This window comes from Thermobia domestica, chromosome 6, assembly GCF_964235325.1.
Source record: "Thermobia domestica chromosome 6, izTheDome1.hap1.1, whole genome shotgun sequence".
Classification (NCBI taxonomy): domain Eukaryota; kingdom Metazoa; phylum Arthropoda; class Insecta; order Zygentoma; family Lepismatidae; genus Thermobia; species Thermobia domestica.
The window spans coordinates 228909709-228933338 of record NC_137459.1 but is presented as its reverse complement, the minus strand read 5'-3'; the positions used below and the strand labels follow the sequence as shown (position 1 = coordinate 228933338).

Here is a 23630-nt window from a genome sequence, read left to right as displayed (position 1 = left end):
TTTTGCCATTCTAATAATAATAATAATAATAATACTAATACTAATAATAATAATAATAATAAATGTAATTTTTTTTACTCAGAAACTTGCGATTTTAAGGTCTACAGTGTAGAGCTCCGCCGACGACAACGAACCGGACATTGTTTATAAAAAGACGAAATACATTATTCTCTAACTTATTGTCTACGGTTTGAACTACAAGAAATAATATTTCTTCGCGATAATCTGAATACAAAAGTGAAATGGGTTTCTACACCATTTCCTTTTCTGGAATTACTAGATAATTTTTAAAAATTTCTATTGTTGTAAAAAAATAAGAAGTATGACCTCAGGGGGAATCGACCTTATGACCACATGAACTTGAACCCACGGTCATACCGATTATACCATGAAGACCAGTTTGCAACGAAAGCGCTACATTGAGTGATTTGACAAAGAGTCCAAGCACTTTACATCGCATTGCATTTTTTCCCTTGTTTCGTTTTTATTGCGTTCACTCTGTGTTTTTCGTACAATGCACGAAAAACCAAATACATTTTTCGCCACAATGCCAAGGAATACTGTTTCAGATGATCAGCAAATAGAAAGCTACTGACGAAATGATATGGGGTAATGTGTATATGGGAGGTCGGATCTTATTTTCCTATTGGATCTCTTCCTTCCTGTTTGGAAAAGCCAATTTATAAGATTATTACCAGGTTCAAACCTTTAATCATGGTCAAGATATGTTATAGTTGGTTAGATGCTGCTTCCATGGTGGAAAATAGAAGGTGGTCACTCAAACATAAAGAAAATAATATTTGAGTTCGAATATTTTCGACATGCTTTCCGCTAGAAATTTGAAGTGTAAAATACATTATTTCTTGTTTTCGGTAAGGCACTTCAAGCAAAGTATATTCATATTTTGTTTCATCTTCGTAACTTAAGTCGTTTACGAGATATAAACCCTTTTTGATGTTCAACAATAATCAAAAAAGATATTTGAAGCTGATTTTCTAGCCAAAGTTATCTTTGGATGAGAGGTACCTTGGAATAAATATCACAGTAATCCGTGTAAGGGAGCTTTACGCCGCCTTGCCCGGCTAACTTTTCGGGCTCTCTTGGTTGCAAAAGTTTTCACAATGTCCTCAAAAATAGCTTTGAAGCTAACTTTTGGTCTCTGGACATGATCCTAAAGTTGTTGAGTCGTTGCTGTCCTGTTAAGTTTCTGAAGTAACTTGTATGATCTTTAGTTTGCTTAAACTGCTTTCCTTGTCTTATAGTGAAAGTAAATATTTGCCCAGTTTTGCGCTCCCCAATCGGGCTCACGGGGCACAAGCGCCGTTTGCCTCCCTTCGTTACGTCAGTGGCGATTTTGCGCAGAATTCAAAACAGTGCCTTCAAAGATGGTTCTTGAGTCGATAGACACACAGAGAGACAAAAAATGGGCAAGAAAACGTTAGGAAAACACGAATTGCCATTAACGTATTCTGTGGCCATACGGTTAGTGCATTGGACTGCGCATTCACAGATCTTGAGATCGATTCCCACATCAGAGTAGTGATAAGCAAATGCAAGACCAAGACCAAGACTCGGGTGGTCCTGGTCTTGATCTTGGTCTTGCACATCCAGTTTTGGTCTTGCTCTTGCATTGGAACCTTTGGTCTTGGTCTTGGTGTTGGTCTTGCACACCCAGTCTTGCTCTTGGTCTTGGTCTTGCTGCAAGAGTCTTGCAAGTCTTGCTTTTATGAAACCTAATGCTTTTCATACGTAAATTTTACTCTGGATAAATTCTACAATGCGCTAATAGTAACGAAAATACAATGTGTGTTTCTAAATGAAATATAGTTTACCTTCGTATGATGATAATAAACAACATAGGTGATAACCCTTTTTTTCTTCAATGGGTCCCCACGCTTCCCGACTTAGAGGATAAATTACAACGTTTCGTTATCTTTTTATACTTTCTAACAGGTTCAATACTCTAGTGATTCCCAAATTGGGGAGGCACATGAAAGAAAATCAAGACGGCACAGAATACTGAAATATCATAAATTGCTAAATTATTTTTACACTTTAAAAGAGTCAGATATATATATTTTTTAATTTTCAACTAAGATTACCTAATCTTTGTATTGACCAAACTTCCAATTAAAAATTGAGATTTTGTTATACTAATTCCAATATATACTCTATGGAACAGAAACATGGGTATTACGCAAAAGCGATGAAAAGAAATTTTTGGGCTTTCGATAAAATCAGAGAATTAGATGGGTTGAACAGAAAACAAATGAGAAGGTGTTAGAAATAGTAGCAGTAGGGGAGAAAAGAAGAATTTTAGATGTAATTAAGAGGAGGAAAAGGAACAGATTGGGACATTGGCTGAGGATTATTATGAGGGATATGTTAGAGAATTTGGTGGAAGGAAAGAGAGGGAGGGGGCAAAGGAGACTGTAGTTGAAGGAAGGTATTAAAACACAAAATTGCTACGACAAGGCGAAGAGACTAGCTGAGGACCACCGTATGTCGAAGCTTCTGAGTTTCAATAAGTGACCTGCCAATAATGGCAGAATAGCTATGACGATGATATGTTAGCAATATTGGTTAAAAAAAGATATAAAAAATTAAAATAATAACGATAATAATCAAACCTCTTAATATTTTAGTATAACTTGGTATACCATTCACTTGGAAAGTAATTTTCTAAAAGCATTTTCTCTTCACATTAACACACCAGTTTCTTTTTCACTATAATAATTAGAAATTAAATCATTGAGTTGTACGTCCCACAGATATGCCGGTTAGGCTAAAGGAGACGGTGATGGTGAGAAATGAGTAAAATGGTTGAACGAAGAGGGTGGGAGGAAACGGGAGAACCCCGAGGAATCCCACGCACACCTTGTTTGTCCACCACAAAGTTCACTTGGCGGGAGCCGGGATTCAACCCGGAACCGCATGCACCAGAGGTGAACGCTCTACCACTGTGCCACCACGGCCCCTATAATAATTAGACTCGTAGCATTGTATTTAATAAAACACGCAATATATCGTGTGATTAGTACAAGATTCATGCTACATAGTGCACATTCTTAGGACATATTGCACTTAATTTGAAATTCTCAGCAACCAGAGGGAGCACATTCTTCTCAGCTCCCGTAGGGCACATGCTGCTAGTAAAGGGCATATAACACAGCACACAACATGACGAGCGTAGATGTTTCAGTTTCTATGTACCCCATGCCCCAAAAAAGAAAAAGAAAATTGGTGTATACTGTAAGTAACGAATTTTCGCATTTGTTCAGTTTTCCTTTCATTTATGGATAAAATTATGTTATTACAAAGTGGAGAGAACAGAAAGCAATCCATCTAAGGAGATATTTCCAAATAATATAATAAAAAAAATATAAGTAAAAAACAAAACTATGCTCGGTTTTGTGTTTACTGGCAATCACGGTTTCGAGAGATTTTTGAAGGACCACAACACGACTGCGCAGGGAATTTCAAATTGGCAGTCGGGGAGTTGAACCAACGAACAGGAAAGTGGAATAAAGTATTCCATTTATTGGTTTACACCTAGTGTCAAGATTGTCTGCCAAATATAAATTAGTTTCTCTAACTAAGATGTTATGCGAACATATAGAAACAAACACGAAAACTTGTCTGAAGGTTGGAAGTGATACGCACTATGGCTATGAGCAATTATTTGTTAAGAAAAAGAATGCTAAGGAAACGTATTCTCCGTCGTTAGGTGGGTAGCGTGGCGGACTAGTAATTCTTATTCTATTTTGACACCAAATCCAATACCACCCGTGGCATCTTTTATTATCTTTTTTTACAAAATGTTATAGGAAGTGTATAGTTGTGTTGTTAATAAGGACCGAAACAATGTAATAAAAATAACTTATTGATAGTGTTCTTTAATCGACATATTTATTCAGGATTAGAGTCCTATTGATAACAGGGATTGTTTTCAGTTTATGCATGCTTACTCCTCTCCTCCCCGTGATTGCACAGCAGAGTCACTTCGTGTGTTTGTGTGTGTGTGTATGTGTGTATGTGTGTGTGTGTGTGTGAGTCTGGAACAGGGAATAAAAACACTTGCGCTACCTGTAGCCTTAAAGTTCCAGCAAATGAAGTAGAATAGCTTGTTGTCATGAAAAAAAAAAAAAGAAAAAAAAACTGATGTTAAATTAATGTTCTAGTGTTTTTGTGTTTCTTTTTAGAGTATTGTCTTTATCTTTTTCCATACCCACAAATGTAAGAAATGTAGTCATAAGTATGTGTAAGGAATAAAGAATGCTTTCTTTAAACAAAACTAAATTATACAGATCTATGTGTGCCGAACATGAATGCTTCCAAAAGATAGTATGGATATGAACGATAATTATACCATTCTTTTAAATTATACAGTAGCATGAAAAACTGATATTAAATTGATATCAGGCATAAGCTTTTTTCTAGCATGACAATACATTAAACGTAACTTGCTAAATTTTGGGGATTACAAATTATCACCTTACTCGTCAGAGTAGGGTTATTCGTTTTCGCATTCGAGCGACGAAAATAGAAATTGTGGTGATAGTGGTAAAAATCGAATTCGAGATTTCAATGATTGCAAGTTTCATGGCCTCTACATATAAAAAATGATTTTTTGATGTATGTCCATCTGTTCCTGTGTCGTTTCGTCAGGCTTTCACATGCACTCAAATAGAGGCCATACTGTTCAAGGTATCTGGACCGAATTCTGAACATGAAATTTTTATAACATTCTATCGTTTCGAATTCTATACCCTCCGACACCTAAAAATAAGGGTAGTTTACTGAAGGATAGAAATTTAGAATAATTAAGTTTTCTTAAAAAACAGCTGTATCGATTTTGTTTGCTTTTACAAATGTATATTTTAACAATCCTCCACCGTAGTATGAATCAATGCTCTGAATAAATCGTAAGCTGTTTTTTACTGCATGGGATGCGTTTTTTCGGACAGTTTTCTCGACCTCATTTCACAAATAAACGTATCATTAGTAGCCTAACAGTATGACATAAATGGTTCGTCATGTAAACATTTGGAAGGGGTGGTTTACTCTTAGAGTGAGTATTTCCCCGGCGATTTTACCATTAACGCTTCAGGCAATTTTGTTCATATTTCGTAAATAAATGTTTGAATAATATGCCAATATACTGCATAACTCGTTTGTCTTGAAAACGACCACAAGGAGTGTTTTTCTCAAGGAGTGATTTGTTTTTGAGAGTTTTCTTAGAAATACCTAGATAATAAATGTGTAGCATTAGAAACCTGGAAAATAGGCAGGCAAATACGCACTTAAAATTTAAAAGGATAGCCACTAAAATGTAACTCGAAGTAATTAAGATAAATTAAATACTGAATACAATTAACAAATAAATTCGGCATATATAATGTTCCAAGAATGTAGAAACATACATGTTTGTTAATGTCTTCCTTTACTGTATATATAAAAACGATTTGACATGTATTCCATGCGTATTTGGTAAATACATTTTATACAGCACATTACCAATACACATAACAGTCCGAAGTTTCAGAGCACTTTGTCAGTACACATAGCAGTTCAAAGTTTTACGGCATCTTATCACTAAAAACAACACTTATATTTCTCGAAAGAGGCAGAATTCTTTCTTGAAATACTAAATTATATGTTTCCCAATAAAGTTTTATTTTCAAGAAAATGCATAGAATAGGAAATATTAAGCACTAAAGCAATTATTTAGGCAGGAAGGGGAGAAATAGGCAAAATAGGCCAAATAACATTGGTTTAGATTGAAACTATACTCTCCAATATAAACTTTAAAACGTTATTTTTGATCATATCTTTAAGATTAAAGAATAGGCAGTTTGCCTAACAACCGGTCTCTAGCAATAACAGATGAATTTGTTCTAGTTTCTGTAATAAATATTTCAGTAGCAACCTTACAATATGGTATAACTTGCTTGTCCGAAAAGAAAAATTAAAAAGAGGTTTACTTTGACGGTGATGTTTTTTCCCAACGAATTGCTTAAAAAGACCCAAGCTACTTAGTCCAGATTTCATAAATAATTTGCAATATACATAAAACGTTTATCCTCAAAATTACAGATAGAATAGTAGCTTTGGGGGTAAGTTTTTCCCCGATGACCTTCGCAAAAAAAAAAAAAAAAAAAACGCAGGAGATGTTTGTTGTTCATATTTCATAAATAAATTCTACATAAATAACCTAATGATATAATTCCATCTTCCTGAAAATCTAGAAGTGCTATATCACTTTTGGGAATATGTTTTGCCCTGAGATTTTATGAAGAAGGACTCAGGCTATTTTGTTCCTATTTCATAATTAAATGTTTCATGAAAACAGTATCAACATGGCACAGCTAGTTTGTTCTGAAAAGATCCATAATTGATAGTTTATTCCTGGAGGTGCATTTTTCGACAACTGTCTCAGCAATAATTCAGACGATTTTTCAGATAGTTCAGATACAATTGTTTCCTTAATAATTCTAATATATGGCGTAAGTTATTTCTAACGGACATATGACTAATGTGTACTTTACTTTTGGGCCTAAAATTTCTTCGAAACTTTTTTCTCCAAAACTCATGTTTTATTCGCATTTTCCAAATAAATGTTCCAGTGATAGTTGCAGCCTAACACGAGTCAGCTTAAGAAATTTCAACGAGAAAGTTCATTTTGTATGTTCCCTACGCTTTCTTAAATATAGCTTTAAATACTACACCTAATCACAATCTTCCTAACAAAATTGAAACTTCTTTTTAAATGTGCCTTGTTGTGGCCAAATAGTTCAAGTGCATTAGTTCTGGATTTGATTCCCGATGAGAGCTAGTGTATTTTCACCCAACGTTAAGGTATAGATGACACGTCGGTGCAAAGATAAAAGTGTTTAAGTAAGGCTAACGAAGCTAATCAATAATAGAAGGAGATAGTACAATGTTACGAAATTAACGAAGAAACGTTGCTAATATTAGGTAGGTGCGACTGAAATGTCCAACCGATGATTGTCAGTTGCAAAGGTAAAAGAGGGAAAAATACTATACCAGATTAGTCAGTGGTTTCTAGGTAAAGCTATCCTACTAAGAAATGATTGATATACCAAAAATGTTGTAATCGCTGGAAGACATGTTAGGAAAATACAGTGGGTGAGAGAGATTCTACCTACCCTTCGATTTAGAAATACGGTTTGTGAGACGTTTATAAAAAATAGTAATACTCCAAATCATGGATACTCTGCATCTTCGTTGGAGGGCGAGAATTGAAGTTCGAATATAAGTTTGCATTGAAATGAATATTAGAACACAGTATCTGTTGAACATTGCTGAGGGCTTGCGGACAGGTTTGCAAGACAGTTCACGGGGTTCAGTATTGCAACGATCCTAGTGAACTCCTGAGCCTTACCCACTGTACACTATAAGTAAAATTCATGCATAATTAAAACTCGATTTGTTTAAGCTTAAAACTGTTGACTGTTATCACCTGTGCACCAAGAGCAATACTTACCAGTAATTCTTTGTCTTTACCTTTATTCTAGCCCCATAAATGTATTTATTCATAAATTTCTTCGTGTATGGCTTTGCACATATGTGCCATGGAAATTAAATTTTGACTTCTATGCCATACATATCTAATTACTTACACACCTATAGAATGAACACAACAAACTTGAAATATATTGTTTGTGTGTCTAAAATTACACACCCAGCGCTGCACGGGAGAGCCGTATGTATGGAATTCCATACACATGGCAGTCAACGTGTTAAGAAATGTGAAATAATAACAATAATAATAATAATAATAATAATAATAATAATAATAATAATAATAATAATAATAATAATAATACACAGAAACGAAACGATCGTTTAGATATTTTATAAACACAAATCAACATTTATTAACGCATGTAAATGCTTTGGACTTAAGTTATTACTCTCTCTCTCTCTCTCTTTCTGTGTGTGTGTGTGTGTCTAAACGCAACAGCTCCTATTGTGCCACGACGTAGAAGATAACTTGTAGTACTCACGACTTTGGGGTGGTGTGTGGTCAGCACGATTGTTAGGTATATACTCAGTACCAAACTGCACCTACATCTGCAAAAATCATACTTTGAGCAAAATCTGCACATGGAGCTTTTTGAGGGCTCAGCAACGATTTGCACTTCAATGTAACTCCTCAAACGATGATATATATATATATATGTATATATATATATATATATATATATATATATATATATATATATATATATATATATATATATATATATATATATATATATATATATATATATATGATTTGAAGTATAAAACCCTTCCCTACTTAGAATATGTCATCGATTACTGTCTTCTCTGGCATTTCAGTAATTTCTTGGCAGGGTAACTTTCGCAACAGACTGCTGATTAAACCTGGTATTGTAGTTTTCATTTTTTTACCTTCGAAAGTGACTCATTCAAGATGGACATTTCAGTCGCTCCAACATATTTTAATTAATATATCCTTGATGTCTTCCTAACATTGTATGCTTTCTTTGAGAGATTTCTTTCTTTCTTTCTTTTTTCTTTTTTTTTATTTGGTTTATTTAACACTCCCTTTATGCGCCGATTTGTTATCTAAACTTTAACGTGGAAAAAGGATTTCGGACTTAAGCCGAATTGGTACACTCCGCATAAAAAAATTGCGACAGCTAACATCGTGCAGTTAGGCCACCCAATAAACACCTTCTTATTCCATAATCGTGTCAGGCAAAGAGACCCCCCCTCTCTCTCCTCCTTTCTTCCTTCCCATACTAAAATTAGCTAACTTCGTGAGCGCTGTTCTAGTTTCGAAGTATACACGTATTAGCTTCAATAAAATGAAATATGAAAACCAAGACGAAACAAGATTCATAAGTTGATGTGGGGAGAAACTGAAACACACACGATGGAAAGTTGAAACCAGTGGATTTCTATTACACAGAGACCCAAAAATGAAGCAGAGAGAGAAAAAAAGAAGAAGAGAAAGAGAAAAAGAGAGCAGATAAAACTGTGGAATTCAAACGTAGTAAGAAAAGAATCTAACATTATAAAGTTCTGTTTCCAGAAATCCAACTGTAATATAGAAATAACGTTTCTTTTCACATATTTTTTTTCAAAACTATTCGAATATATAGAGGATGATTCAAACATTCATTATGTCACTTTTATAATGGATAGCGTACTCAATTTACAGCAGAATTGTGTAACTCCAAGACTCATCTGGGATAATGTCAAGAGTTTAGCACACATGCTTTGTTTCCGCGTGGTTCCATTGCAAATTCGGTAGCGTTCATTGGACGTACTGATTCAAAAACACATTCTAATATACCCAGTAGATAGCCTTGGTCATATCCTCCATCTCAGAATACTAATGCAAACTAAACAAAAAACGAAAAGAAAAAGACTGAAAGAAACAGAAAATTGAAGAATGCTATTTTACTGCTAAATTTCTATCAGAAATACCCTATATTGAAAGTAGAAACTGTATTGTAATGAAAAGTTACAAATTTTCCAAAGCAAGAGTTTATGTTACGCTTAGATGTAGCATGTTTCAAATTTCAACGTGAATAAAACACACTGAATTATAGAATGAAAATAAATTTTGTGTCGAAGTAGTATAAATAAAATTTTGTTTTCAGTAACCAGAGGTTACCATTTTCTAGTCTTTTTCCCGAGATTTATCTGTTCCGAACATCCAGCATTGATTTAATCTCTTCCGAATATAACGTAATTTGCACATATAAAATGAACACGTTAAGAACTCAAACATATCATACCGTCAGTCGAATGATGTAGAACACCACTGGGTCGAGGATTAAAATTCGTAGTGACCCGGTAAATCGACTGAGACTCGGTAACCCTGAGAATATAATAGAGATTTTACTTATTTCCTTGTGTTTAAACAGCATTTCTGTCAGAGATGACCAGGACTGGAGATATTATCCCCAGAGCACGAAAAACACGACGCCAAAGTTCCCAGATAATTAGATTCTCCAGACCAGGTGTATCGAGCTCTTGATCCGTTTTAACTTTGGAACATGAAGTACGTGTGTGCGTGTGTGGGTGAGAGAGAACGGGAAGAAATGAAAGATGTAAAGGCAACATAGGAAAACGTCAAAAAAGAGAGAAATGGAGGGGACGAATATAAATATGAAACATCTTATCATTGTAGTGTATGATGTAGAACGCAAACACTGTTCAATCATATTATCGCCTGTGATGCTTTGTAAATTTTCCATCAGAAAATAAATCTCTGTTTGCAGCCATTATTTTATGCAAAAAAATCATTCTACTTAACGGGGAATCGAAACAAGATTTCCCATTTGGAAGTCTAGCACGCTACCCCTACACCACCGATTTAGCCAAACTTTGTTTAACATATGGTGTAGTGCTTCTTTCTGAGAACGATCACACTAAAAGTATATATTGCAGATTAATGATGTCTTTTGAATGTCCTGGTAATCTCCTTGCCCTTTCCCAACCAAAATTCGTAAATCGTCTCTATCATGATACAGGTGTTTGCGTCCACATCCTTACGTATTGTCTGTAGAGTATGATAAGTCGGTTCATCACAATCACTTTGTAAAAGGTAACTTTGGGGTGCACAGGATTTGAACCTATGTTAGATAGCTGTATTATTCATAAGGCCATTACGTTACCCCTCCACTATCGGGCCACCGGAAATTACAAGCCAAACATTACTTAGGTTAGCCCTGATCATTGGAACGAACTAAACTGCACAACGAAATTCATTTATTCGACGCCCTAGAGGGAAATTAATACCCACTAATAAAGGAAAAACATACAATCCACGAAGAATTACAGAAATAAAACATATTTGCAGTGATTTCGCTGTGCAAGTTGAAAAGTACCTGGATAATAATAATAATAATAATAATAATAATAATAATAATAATAATAATAATAATAATAATAATAATAATAATAATAATAATAATAATAAAATAATAATAATAATCACGATTTACGAATGTTAGTTGCTAAAAGACAAGGGAATTACCAGGACATTACAAAGACATGATTCAAATCCGTAGTGACCCGGTAATTCGACTGAGACTCGGTAGCCCAGAGATTTTACTTATATCCGTGCATTTAAATAGTATTTCCGTCAGAGGTGACCAGGATTGGATATGTTATCTCCAGAGCACGGAAAAAAAACGAAGCCGAAGTTTCGAGTTAATTAGATTCTCCAAACCAGGGATATCGAGCTCTTGCTCCGTTTTAACTTTGGAACATGAAGTGCGTGTGTGCGTGAGAGAGAGTGGTGGGAGAAGTGAAAGATGCAAAGAGAGGATAGGAAAACGTCAAGAAAGAGAGAGGAGGACGAATATAAATATGAAAGATACTAATAATTGCAGTATGATGTAGAACGCGGACACTGTTTACTCAATTTATCGCCAGTTATGCTTTGTAAGTTTTCCATCAGAAGATGAATCTCTGTTTGCAACAATCATTTTATGCGAATAAATCATACTACCTGATGAGAAACCCAACCAAAACTTTGCAGTTGGAAGTCTAGCACGCTACCACTACACCACCGATTCCTTTAGTCAGACTTTGTTTAACAAATGATGTAATGTTTCTTTCTGAGAACGATAACACGAAAAGCGTATACTGCAAAACAATGATGTCTTTGGAATGTCCTGGTAATTCTCTTGCCCATTCCCAACCAGCATTTGTAAATCGTCTCTTTCATGATACAGGTGTTTTCTACCACATTCTTATGTATCGCTTATCCAGTATGATAAGTAGATTCTTCACAATCACTTTGCAAAAAGTTTATCTTTGGGCTGAACAGGATTTGAACATAAATTCGATAGCTCTATTATTCATAATGCCATTACGTTAGCTCTACACTATCATGCCATCTGGAATTACAAGTCAAATATTACTTAGTTTGGCCTTGATCTTTGAAACGAACCAAAGTGCACATACAAATTCATTTTTTCGACGACATATAGAAAAATTAATATCCACTAATAAAGGAAAAATATACGTTCCACGAAAAGTTACAGAAATGAAACATATGTGCAGTAATTTCGCCGTGCAAGTTCAAAAGTACGTGAATAATAATAATAATAGTAATAATAATAAAATAATAATAATAATAATAATAATAATAATAATAATAAATGTTTACATTCATAGTAGTTGTATATTATTATTATTAGTAGTAATATTATTATTATCAATTACCCGCTTCGTTGGGTTAAATTGAGAGAAAATTGTAGTATGTTCCGTTACTCAGTGACTGTGTAGTGTTACTAAAGCGCTCTTGGACATCGGTGATTTTTATGAGTTTTATATATCCCCTTACCACCCTATGTTATGGGGCACGGCATCTGCAGTTTCATTGTTCATCTCAGCGAGATGGAAAAGTATGAATTAGATACTGATATTGGTTATTTCGATCATTTTTATATGTCTTCCCCTCCTCCAAGTTGCTTGTCTGAATTTGGATTTACACAGCATTAGATGTGTCACTGTTAATCTCAGAGACTACAAAAATTATAGTTTCGTTATGTATACCGTTCGTTTTTCGTTATTTTTAAATGTCGCTTCCATTCTCCATCTCTTAAGTTACCCCGTCCAAGTGAAATGACGGGAACCATCTCAAGTTCGTATTCCATCTAGGTTGAAACTTTGATGGAGATTGGTGTGGTGGTTCAAGAGTGATGTAGTCACAAACACAGTCAGTTTCATTTTCATTTCTTTACATATATCTCCCTTTCTCCTGCCCCTACGTTGCACCGTCAAACTGAAGTGATAAAAGTTGTCCCACATCCAAACCTTATCTATGTTAAAAGTTAGATAGAGATCGATCTGGTGGTACAAGAGTTATTATGTTTTATTCATTTTTCTATATCAACCCTCCTCTTCACCTCCATCCCTAAGTTCTACCGTTAAATAAAATGTTAAAAAAGCTTCCCAGGCCCGAACGTTATCAATGTTGAAAATTTGATCGAGATCGGTTATGTGGTTGAAGAGATTAGGAGCCACAAGCATAGTTTCTTTCAATTTTATAATATAGGTTATTATTATTATTATTATTATTATTATTATTATTATTATTATTATTATTATTATTATTATTATTATTATTATTATTACTTGCGTACTTTTTATCTTGCACGGTGAACTTACTGCAAAATATGTTTTACTTCCGTATTTTTTCTTGGATTGTATCTTTTTCCTTTATTAGTGGGTAATAATTTATCTTTAGACAGTCGAATAAATGAATTTCGTTGTGCACTTTGGTTCAAATAACGTTACATGAAGAAGCCGTTTCGTTCCAAAAACCAGGGCTAAGCTAAGTAATATTTGGCTTGTAATTTCAGGTGGTCCGATATGTACAGGTAACATAATGGCCTTATGAATAATACAGCTATCTACCATAGTTTCATGTCCTGTTCACGACAAAGTTAACTTTTTACAAATTGGTTGTTTAGTATCGACTTATTATACTGTACAAGCAATACGCAATAATGTGGACGCAAACACCTGTATCATGATAGAGACGATTTACGAATTTTGGTTGGGAAAGGGCAAGGGACTTACCAGGATATTCCAAAGACATTATTGATCTGCAGTATACACTTATCGTGTTATTGTCCTCAGAAAGAAGCACTACACCATTTGTTAAACAAACTGTGGCTAAAGAATCGATGGTGTAGTGGTAGCGTGCTAGCCTTTCAAAATGGGGAATCTTCGTTCGATTCCAAGTTAGGTAGAATGATTTCTCGCATAAAATGATGGTTCCAAACAGAGATTTATCTTCTGATGGACAACTTACAAAGCATCACTGGCGATAACTAGAGTAAGCAGTGTCCGAGTAGTACATCGTACAGTGCAATGATAAGTATGTTTCATATTTTTATTCGTTGTCCTCCCTCTCTCTCTTTCTTGAAGTCTACCTATCTTGTCTTTGCACGTTTCACTTCTCCCACCGCTCTCTCTCACGTACACACACACTTCATGTTCCAAAGTTAAGACGGAGCAAGAGCTCGGTATACCTGGCCTGGAGAATGTATCTAACTGGGAACTTCGGCGTCGTGTTTTTCGTGCTCTGGAGATAACATCTCCAGGCCTGGTCATCTCTGACAGAAATACTGTATAAACGCACGGAAATAAGTAAAATCTCCTTTTTATTCTCTGGGTTACCGAGTCTCAGCCGAACTACTGGGTCACTAAAGATTTGAATCCTCGACTCAGTGGTGGTCTACATCATCCGACTCACAGATGAGACGTTTGAGCTCTTAACGTGTTCTTTTTATTTGTGCAAATTACGTTATATCCGGAAGAGGTTAAATCAATGCTGGATGTTCGGAACAGATAAACCTCCGGAAAAGACTAGAAAATGGGGACCTCTTTGGTTATTGGAAAATAGAAATTTATTTATACTAGTTCGACACAAAATTTATTTCCTTCCTATAATTGAATGTGTTTTATTCACGTTGAAATTTGAAACATGCTACATCTAAGCGTAACATAAAGTATTGCTTTCGAAGATGTGTAACTGTTCATTACGATAGAGTATTCCTGATAGAAATTTAGCATTCTTTTTCTGTTTCTTTCTTTCTTTTTCATTTCGTTTTTTTTGTTCCTCCAGTTTGCATTAGTAGTCTGAGATGGAGAATATGACCAGGGCTATGCACTGCTTATAATATAATCTTTTCTTGGATCAGTATGTCCAATGAACACTGCCGAATTTGCAATCAAACCACGCGGAAAAAAAGCACGTGTGTTAAACTTTTGACGTTATCCTAGATGTGTCTCGGAGATATACAGTTCTACTGTAAATTGAGTATGCTATCCATTATGTAAGTGAAATAATGAATGTTTAAAGCATTCTGTATATATTCGAATAGTTCTGAAAAAAATATGTGAAAACATACGTTATTTCTATATTACTGTTGGATTTCTGGAAACGGTACTTTATAATATTAGGTTATTTTCTTACTACGTTTGAATTCCACAGTTTTATCTGTTCTCCTTCTCTCTTTCTTCTTCTTTTTTTCTCTCTTTCTGCTTCATTTTTGAATCGTTGTGTAATAGACATCCATTGGTTTCAACTTTTCATTGTTTGTTCAGTTTCTTCCTACATGAACTTCTGAATCTTGTTTTGTCTTGCTTTTGTTATTTCATTTTATCGAAGCTAATACATGTATACTTCGAAATCTGAATTGCGCTCATGTTGTTAGCTAATTTTAGTATGGGATAGAAGGAGGAAAGAGATGGGATGGTGTATACTTCTCTTTTCCCGACACGATTATGGGATAAAAAGGTGTATACTGGGTCGCCTAACTGCACGGCGTTAGCTGTCGCAATTTTTTGCGGCGGAGTGTACAAGATACACATGGTAGTTTTTCTTTCGATTTTCTTCGAAATATTGCGAATGGTATGACTTAAAACTATGCTTAAAAAATGCACATCGATACACAAGATGGCAATCTGAAACCTAGGAAATATATTGAATTATTTATAATTTGTTCTCAAGCTACCAAAACAGTACTTGTGCTTTTGTTTTTTATTCCAGCCTCTTAATATAAGCATTTCACACTATTGTCTGTTCTAGGATGATGCAATTCTAGTTCATATATATGCTATCTTTGGAAGTAGAATTTCGCTTATCCGACATAAACAGGCAAGTAGAACGCCGGATAATATGGAAGTGTGGAAAGTAAAACAATAATATCGACTAATTTTACATATTACACATCTAATAATAATGTTTTATAACATATAAATGCACTGCACTGAATCAAGAACGCATCTAGCTTGAGGTCTTGGGGGCTGCCCCCTCCCAAACTCAAGCACTTTTTAATAAATTTGCTTTTGTCCTATTGAGGTTCTATTATATCTATTTACTTTGGGTTAGTGTCCAAACTTTGGACAATGTGTTGTTGTAATTTTAAGAACATACCGTAATGCCATTAATTCGAGGTGGAATTTAGAATACATTTAATTAGGATTAACATTTCGCTTCCGTTTCATTTATTACTTGGACGATACACTCATTGCCTTCTTGGTACTTTTGTCATGTGATATACGTGGATGTTTTCCTCAGTTATAGTATGTCTCTCGAAAATATGTTTGATTTTGTTTGTGCTACAATGTAGTTTGTTCTAAGTAGACCGGTTTATAAATGAAAAGTATGAAAAGTTTAAGAGAAATACAGAACTGTTGCATTATTATTATTATTATTATTATTATTATTATTATTATTATTATTATTATTAGTAGTAGTAGTAGTAGTAGTAGTAGTAGTAGTAGTAGTAGTAGTAGTAGTAGTAGTAGTAGTAATGATATTTGATTGATAATTTTAAAACATTAGAATTACGTGCTTAAGAGGGTTCCTATTGGGACCAGTCTGTAAACCTGGATACATGTCTGCACCAGAGCCCTGCAAACCCAGGCCCGAAGGCGGCCCGGCCTGGCCCGGATGGATCTGCATTCTGTGCCCGGCTCGATCCGGCCCGGCCCGAATCTCGAGCGGGCGGAGAACGGGCCGGACCCTAAACTAGCCGGGCACAAACGGGTCGGACCCTAAACTGGCAGGGCACAAACGAGCCGGGCAAAATCGGCCTGAGAACAACCAAGTCTGATAAGTCAAATCAATCCTTCAATATGCAATGGAAAATGAGAAATGTGTCGTCATAATATTGCAATGTCTATTTGTTCTTCTGGAATGGGAAAATCGTGTGAAAAGTTACCGAAGGTTTCTTTCTATATCCCCATTCTGTCTGTCTGTGTTATTTGCGCTTGCTCTGTCCAGCCATGTTTATTATACATAGGTACAATAATACAGCTCATGGACGTAAAAGTCTTATACTACACTTATTATTGTATTACAAGTAACAGAGAAGGTATGTAAGACTACTACACCATATGTGATACTAATACTACAATTACTACTGCTAATACTACTATTACTATTACGGCTACGAATTCTAGTGCTAATTCCACTATTGCCGCAACTGCTACTACTATTACTACTACCATTACTGCTACTACTCATTGCTATACTAATATGACAGCAAATACCACTACTGCTATTACTAGTAATACGAAAACAAAGCAATGAAAATGAAATCTTTGAGTTTTACTTCCCACAGTTGTGCTGGCAAGGCTAAATGAGAAATGGTGAATGAATAAATTGGGAGCAAACGTGAGCACGCCGAGAACCCTCCTCCCACACGGTGTTTGTCCACCTCAAAGTTCACTTGGCGGCAGCTGGGATCGAATTAGGGAACCCATGCACGAGAAGTGAACGCTCAACCACTGAGCCACCGTTCCAGAAACACCTAATGGACCCTGGCGTCTTTGTGATTTATTTGATCATTATATTTTGTTATATTTGTAGGATCATACTATAAAAAATACAAGAACATGTAACACCATTTGGCATCTCCCTTGCTAATTGAACATTACTACAAATTGCGCTGATCTTATGAGCACACCAGTTCACGGTTTTGGTATCCGTGGTCTAGTGGTAGCGTACCAAATTCCACTTAGTAGGTCAAGTACTTGACTTTATCATACGTTCTTTAGGTAACTACGGCTCAGGGCGTATGGATGATGATGGGATGAATTGGTGGAATGAAAAGAGTGGGAGGAAGCGGGACCACATCGGAAACTCCCATGCACACGGCGTTTGTCCGCCATAAAGCTCACATAGCACGAGCAGTGATTGATCCGAAGACCTCTAGCACCAAATGTGAGTGCTTTTCCTAATGAGCCACCGTTGTCCCTCGTAGATCAAGCATCGGTTCACATTCTACGCACACCAGCCATAATAACTAGTATTTCTCCTTTTTTCTGTACTTAGAAGGTAAATTCGGTACCACCAGACATGTCAACTCTGACGCGAAGTCTAGCTGTTGTAGGTATTAGCAGTGGTCGTAATAGTAATAGTAGAAGTAGTAGTATTATTAGTAGAAATAGTAATAGTAGTAGTATTACAGTACTTTGCTGTTTTGAATAAAGAGTCAGTTTCCCAAACACATTACGATTAGCATACGCTAACATTAGTTTCCGATTCATCTTTCAGGGTGTCCGTACCGAGCCGGGTGGCCCGGTTAGGGCCCGGTCCAGTTTCAAACGGGCAAGACTGGGCCGGGCACATTCCGGGCCGAACCGGGCGCCCCCGGCCCGTGCAGGGCTCTGGTCTGCATTGAATGATAGACATAGAAGTCATGGGGTCGAAGAGCGCGCTAGGCGATAGATTCCAGAGCATCAAAGAATAGATTAGGACCACAACTTGCAGTTCTTCTTACCGATTGATGCTACTTTTTTATCTACAATGATATGTCAGATAATACGGTATGCGGAATAAACGAAAGTCGGATAAGCGAGACTGTGGTATATTGATGTTTCACGCACCAAAACCTGCAAAATATGTGTATAAAAATTATATTTCACTCCCTAGCTAAATTGATGAGTTTGGTGGAACATCCTGCCTTATAAAGTATAGTCTTATGAAGAATATATATATATATATATATATATATATATATATATATATATATATATATATATATATATATATATATATATTAGCCAAAAGCTAAAGAGAAACCAACTTCAATAATTTGTTATTATTATTTTTTTTTTAAATAATGGCAAACTTGCCATTTCATCACGATAAATCGCGTTTGATAGTAAGATGTCTGTTTCTGTCTGCATATTTCCTTCACACTTTGTTGGAGATAAAATTGCTCTTTTTCCAACAAAAGAGGATGAGAGAAGAAGCTATAAAACAGCATAAACTGAAAACAATAGCTATTAATAATAGTACTCTTGCCCTGGATAAATACGTCATTAAAGGAAAATATCAATATGTTGTTTCGTTATTATATTGCTTCGGTTCTTATTAACATGAAAATTATACACTTCCTATTAAGTTTTGAAGAAAACGGGACGGGATGCAATTCGATCTGGTGTCGAAATAGTATAAGAACTACTAGTCCACCACATTACCCACCTAACTACAGAAACTGCTTTTTGCTTGCTCTCCTTTTCTTAACAAATAAATACTAATAGCCATGGTGCATGTTACTTCCAATCTCAAGACAAGATATTTCCTGTTCGTTTCTATATTTCCATATGCCATCTTGGTTACAGAAGCTAATTTATATTTGGCAGACAATCTAGACACTAGGTTAAAAAAAATAAATGCAATATTTTACTCCTTCATTCTTCCGTAGTACCTTCATTCAACTCCCCGGCAACCAATTTGAAATTCCCTGCCTAATCGTGCTGTGCTACTGCAAAAATCCCTCGATAGCATGATTGGGAGTATACACAAAACCGAGCATAATTTTGTTTCTTGCTTATATTTTTATATTATTATATTATTTGGAAATATCTCCTTAGATGGATTTTTTTCTATTATTTCCACATAGTAACAACAGAGTTTTATCCATAAATGTAAGGAAAATAGAACAAATGCGAAAATTCGTGAGTTACAGTATACGTGCATTTTTTATATTTCTATTTTTATTTATTTATGTTTTTTAGCATGGGGGTACAAATCTTTGGATGATACAGAGAAACACCTATTGAAAAATTTACATATTTCCAACGTTGGAGTTTAGTGGTAATACGAAAAGCAGCGTGTAATACCCCACTATTCACAGTACTTTTCGACGTCATACTTTATTGATCCATCGTAAGACTTTCCAACTAAGTACAGCAGCAATAAAATGTGACCTATCCAGAGAAACGTGCTTCAGAAATAGCACCGTTTTTTATTTTTGCTCCGGAACTATTTTCGACGGTTAGTAATAGTTTAAATGTACAATAATAAACTCAATTCGCTGCTAAAGAAGAAAAAGTAAAGCAATGTTCAGACTCGAGTACAGATAAATTTGTAAAAATAGAAACTAGAAACTACAATTTTGATTTAAATACTTTAGCGAAAGAAGCATTTATACCTTCTACATTACGAAACCTAGTTGAAAAATTATATATTATATGTTTAACAACCTCCTACGTCGTTATTGCTATTAGTTTTGTTAGGCTTAAAAATCAGAACCTGTCGTGCTATCATCAAAGTTATTTCCTTCCTGGTGAGCATTAATAAATGACTTCTCAGTTTTTCAAAGCATATTAGTACAACATAGTGTCCAGCAAATGGAATTTCCAAACAATGAATAGCATAATATTATTTTATGAGATATAAATTTAACTCCTGCTAACATATCACCAGACTGCGTATACGTTTGTAAGTCAATAAAAATTCATGCAAGGTATGCTAACGAAATTACAGTTTTCTACCAAAAATAACGTCTATAAGTGATGTATATTCGAACCGAACCAATAAATAATAATAATAATAATAATAATAATAATAATAATAATAATAATATATATATTATTATTATTATTATTATTATTATTATTATTATTATTATTATTATTATTATCATTATTATTATTAAACCATGGTAGAATATCTTATTACCTAATTCAATTCATGCTCAAAATATTACAACACACATTGAAAAATATTTTCAGACATTTAATACTTACGGTACTTTTATTATTTATTGTTAGGTCGTATCCTATGCTAGTATGTGGCTCAAATCGTAAAGTTGAGTTATGCCGGAACTGGTGATCCAGGAAACTATATTCAGTGTCCAATTGCACAGTTCTGTTGGAATGAATAGCTACAAAAATAAAGAAATATAATAAATACATAAATTTCGCGTGTAAATTTCATTTTTCTGTTGTATAGAAACTGTAGCCCTAGAAAAGTAAAAATTCGCGGGGTTATGGACAAATTCGGAAGTTTTATGTGGCACTACAGCGAGTTCAAGGGTATCAAGGAATAAAATGTTACAGAGTCGAAGTTCAAAACGTGATTTTCTTTCTTGTGGAATTTTGATGTTAAATTGTGATATGATATGCTACTAAAAATATCAATCTTTAACGGCGCAAATTGGCTTATTTGCACAATTTCCGATATGAAACAATGTAGTAATGAGAAATATGTGGAATTGTGATCTTTGACCTTCAGCAGATCACCTGTGACTTCTGTTGTAGCAACATACATTTCAGCAGTTCCTTCAACAAATTAATTCAGTCCAACAAAATGCAATTCAACGTACAGATAAAGAATGTGTCCTATAATTTAAGTCTAACAACTAGGTAACAAATCTCAGGAAAGATGAAAAGTCATGAAGCTAAGTGTTCTATTTTAGATACAGAAATATATCAATATTCTTAACTGATAGCACAATAAATTGGTTATGTATTGATATTGAACTAGAAAATAACATTTCCATTAATTGAATTAAACATTGTGATACCTGACTTCTACCAGGTCACCTATGATATTGGTTTGAATAACATAAAATGTAATAGCTTGCTGTATAAAAAATAATTCAGTCGACTAATATGTAATTTAACACACTGATAAAGAACCTATTCAAAGTTTAGTGTAAGCCTAGGAGTAAGGTCATCAATCCCCTAAAAAACGATCAAATGTCACTAAGCTTAAATATCATACTTCAGGTACAAATTCTAGATTGGTGGAGCAATAAATTAATTATATATCAATATAGAACTTTTAAAAATCTTGTATTTGATGAACTGAAAACTGTGAGATCTGATATATACCAGGTCATCTGTGACTTTTCTGGAATTACACTAAAATCAACAGCTTACCACACACAAATAATTCAATCAAGAATCGTTTATTTCAATATAGAGATTAAAGGACTAACCCTTAGTTTAGTATGAGTCTAAGAGTTGGGTCAACAATGTCAAAAATGGTCAAAGATCACGAGGCTTAAATGCTATACTTCAGGTAACGAAAATATCAACATATTTGACTGATGAAACAAGAAATTAATTATGTATGAAGATAGAATTAATAAATATTATTTCCATTAAATGAATTGAAAACTGTGACTCCAGGTTTCTCAGGTTTTCTGTAACTATGCTTGTGATACTTGTGATGCTTGTGTAAGTTCCGTATAAAATCAATGTAATAAAGTTATACGTAATCCAACATGTAGATGAAGGACGTATCCAATGTTTATTATAAGACTATAAACAAGATCATCAATGTCAGAAATAGTCAAGAGTAGCGAAGTTTATGTGTCATTCAAGTAACCACAAGTACCAACATGTTCTATTCATAGAGCAATAATTTGATTATGTGAGAAGATCGAACTAAGAGGAAACATTTCCGTTACATGAATTAAAAAAATGTAATCCCTAACTCTACCAGGTCACCTGTGATCTTCCTTTGAATAACATTAAAATCAACAGCTTGTTACATACTATAAAATAGTTAAATCGAACAGAGTTGCAATTTAACGCATGATGAACCAATTAACTAACTAACTAACTCTATGGCCTATGGAACCCGGAGGTTCAGTGCCGCGTTCACAAAAGCTCTCCACTGACTTCTATCCTTAGCTAATTGGGTCCAGTTTCTACTTTGTATTCCTATCTCTGCGAGATAGATCTTAACATTATCCTCCCATCTGCGCCTAGGTCTTCCTAATGGTCGTTTTCCTATGGGTCTACCAGTCAATACTTTGAAAGCGTTTTTACTTTCTTCCATTCTACATGACCTGCCCACCTAAGCCTCCTAGACTTGACGATCCTAACAATGTTGGGTAAACCGTATAAACTATGTAGTTCCTCGTTATGAAGCTTCCCCCATTCCCCATTCTCGTTCCTCTTGGGTCCGAATATTTTTCTCAGGATCCTGTTCTCAAATACTTTCAGTCTATGTTCTTCCCTCAGAGTAAGCGACCATGTTTCGCAACCATACAGAACAACAGGCATGATTTTCGTTTAATATATTTTAAGCTTCAAATTCCTCGACAGAATTCGCGACGACAAGAGATTTTGAACCGAATAGTAACACGAATTCCCTGCTTTTAGTCGACATTTAATTTCTTCGTGAATATGATTTTCGTCTGTTAATATTGATCCTAAATATTTGAAAGTATCCACTTTATCAAAAGTATTATTTAATATTTTAACGCCTCCACAATTTGCCGTATTACGGTCCCGACGTACTTCCATGTATTTAGTTTTCTGTGCATTTACTTCTAAACCAATGTCCCTGCAAGCGTTTAATAAGATCTCTGCATTTATCTCTATTGTTCTTCTATCATCCCCTATTAAATTTATATCATCAGCATATGCCGTAACCTGGTGAATACCGTTCAACTGTAGTCCCTGGTTGCTATCTTTGATTTTCTTTATAGCGTATTCCATAAATTTGGAAAATATTTCGAAAATGGGATGAGAAGAATACAGTTGACTTATGAGAAACTTATAGGGAGGAAAGTTTGAACTGTACTTAACTAGTACTGTTTTCCCGTCTATGTCTGTATAAGAACATTTGCCCTGGTTATGTGTACTACATTGAAGTTAAGAGAAAGAAAGAAAAATAAACACAACTTCGGAGAAACATACGGTCTACTGCATTGTTCGCTGATTTCTTATCGATTGTGTACCCTACATCAGATTACAGCATAAATCTTTTCCGTTTCTCTAACCGCCCTTTTCATTCGTCCGGTGTAGTGGGCTCACATCAGTGGTCCTTTTGTTTTACTAAAAGG

The 23630-nt window shown here is 34.8% G+C and overlaps 1 protein-coding gene across 2 annotated transcripts in view; it reads right to left on the bottom strand.

Moving 5' to 3' along the window:
• The window catches only part of Apoltp (Apolipoprotein lipid transfer particle), a 6186292-nt gene that overhangs the window by 1296927 nt on the left and 4865735 nt on the right, over positions 1-23630 (bottom strand). For both annotated transcript variants that reach the window (XM_081762641.1, XM_081762640.1), the window contains exon 49: positions 20575-20711. In XM_081762641.1, coding sequence (XP_081618767.1) covers positions 20575-20711 — 137 coding nt within the window. The remainder of the gene's footprint in view (positions 1-20574; positions 20712-23630) is intronic.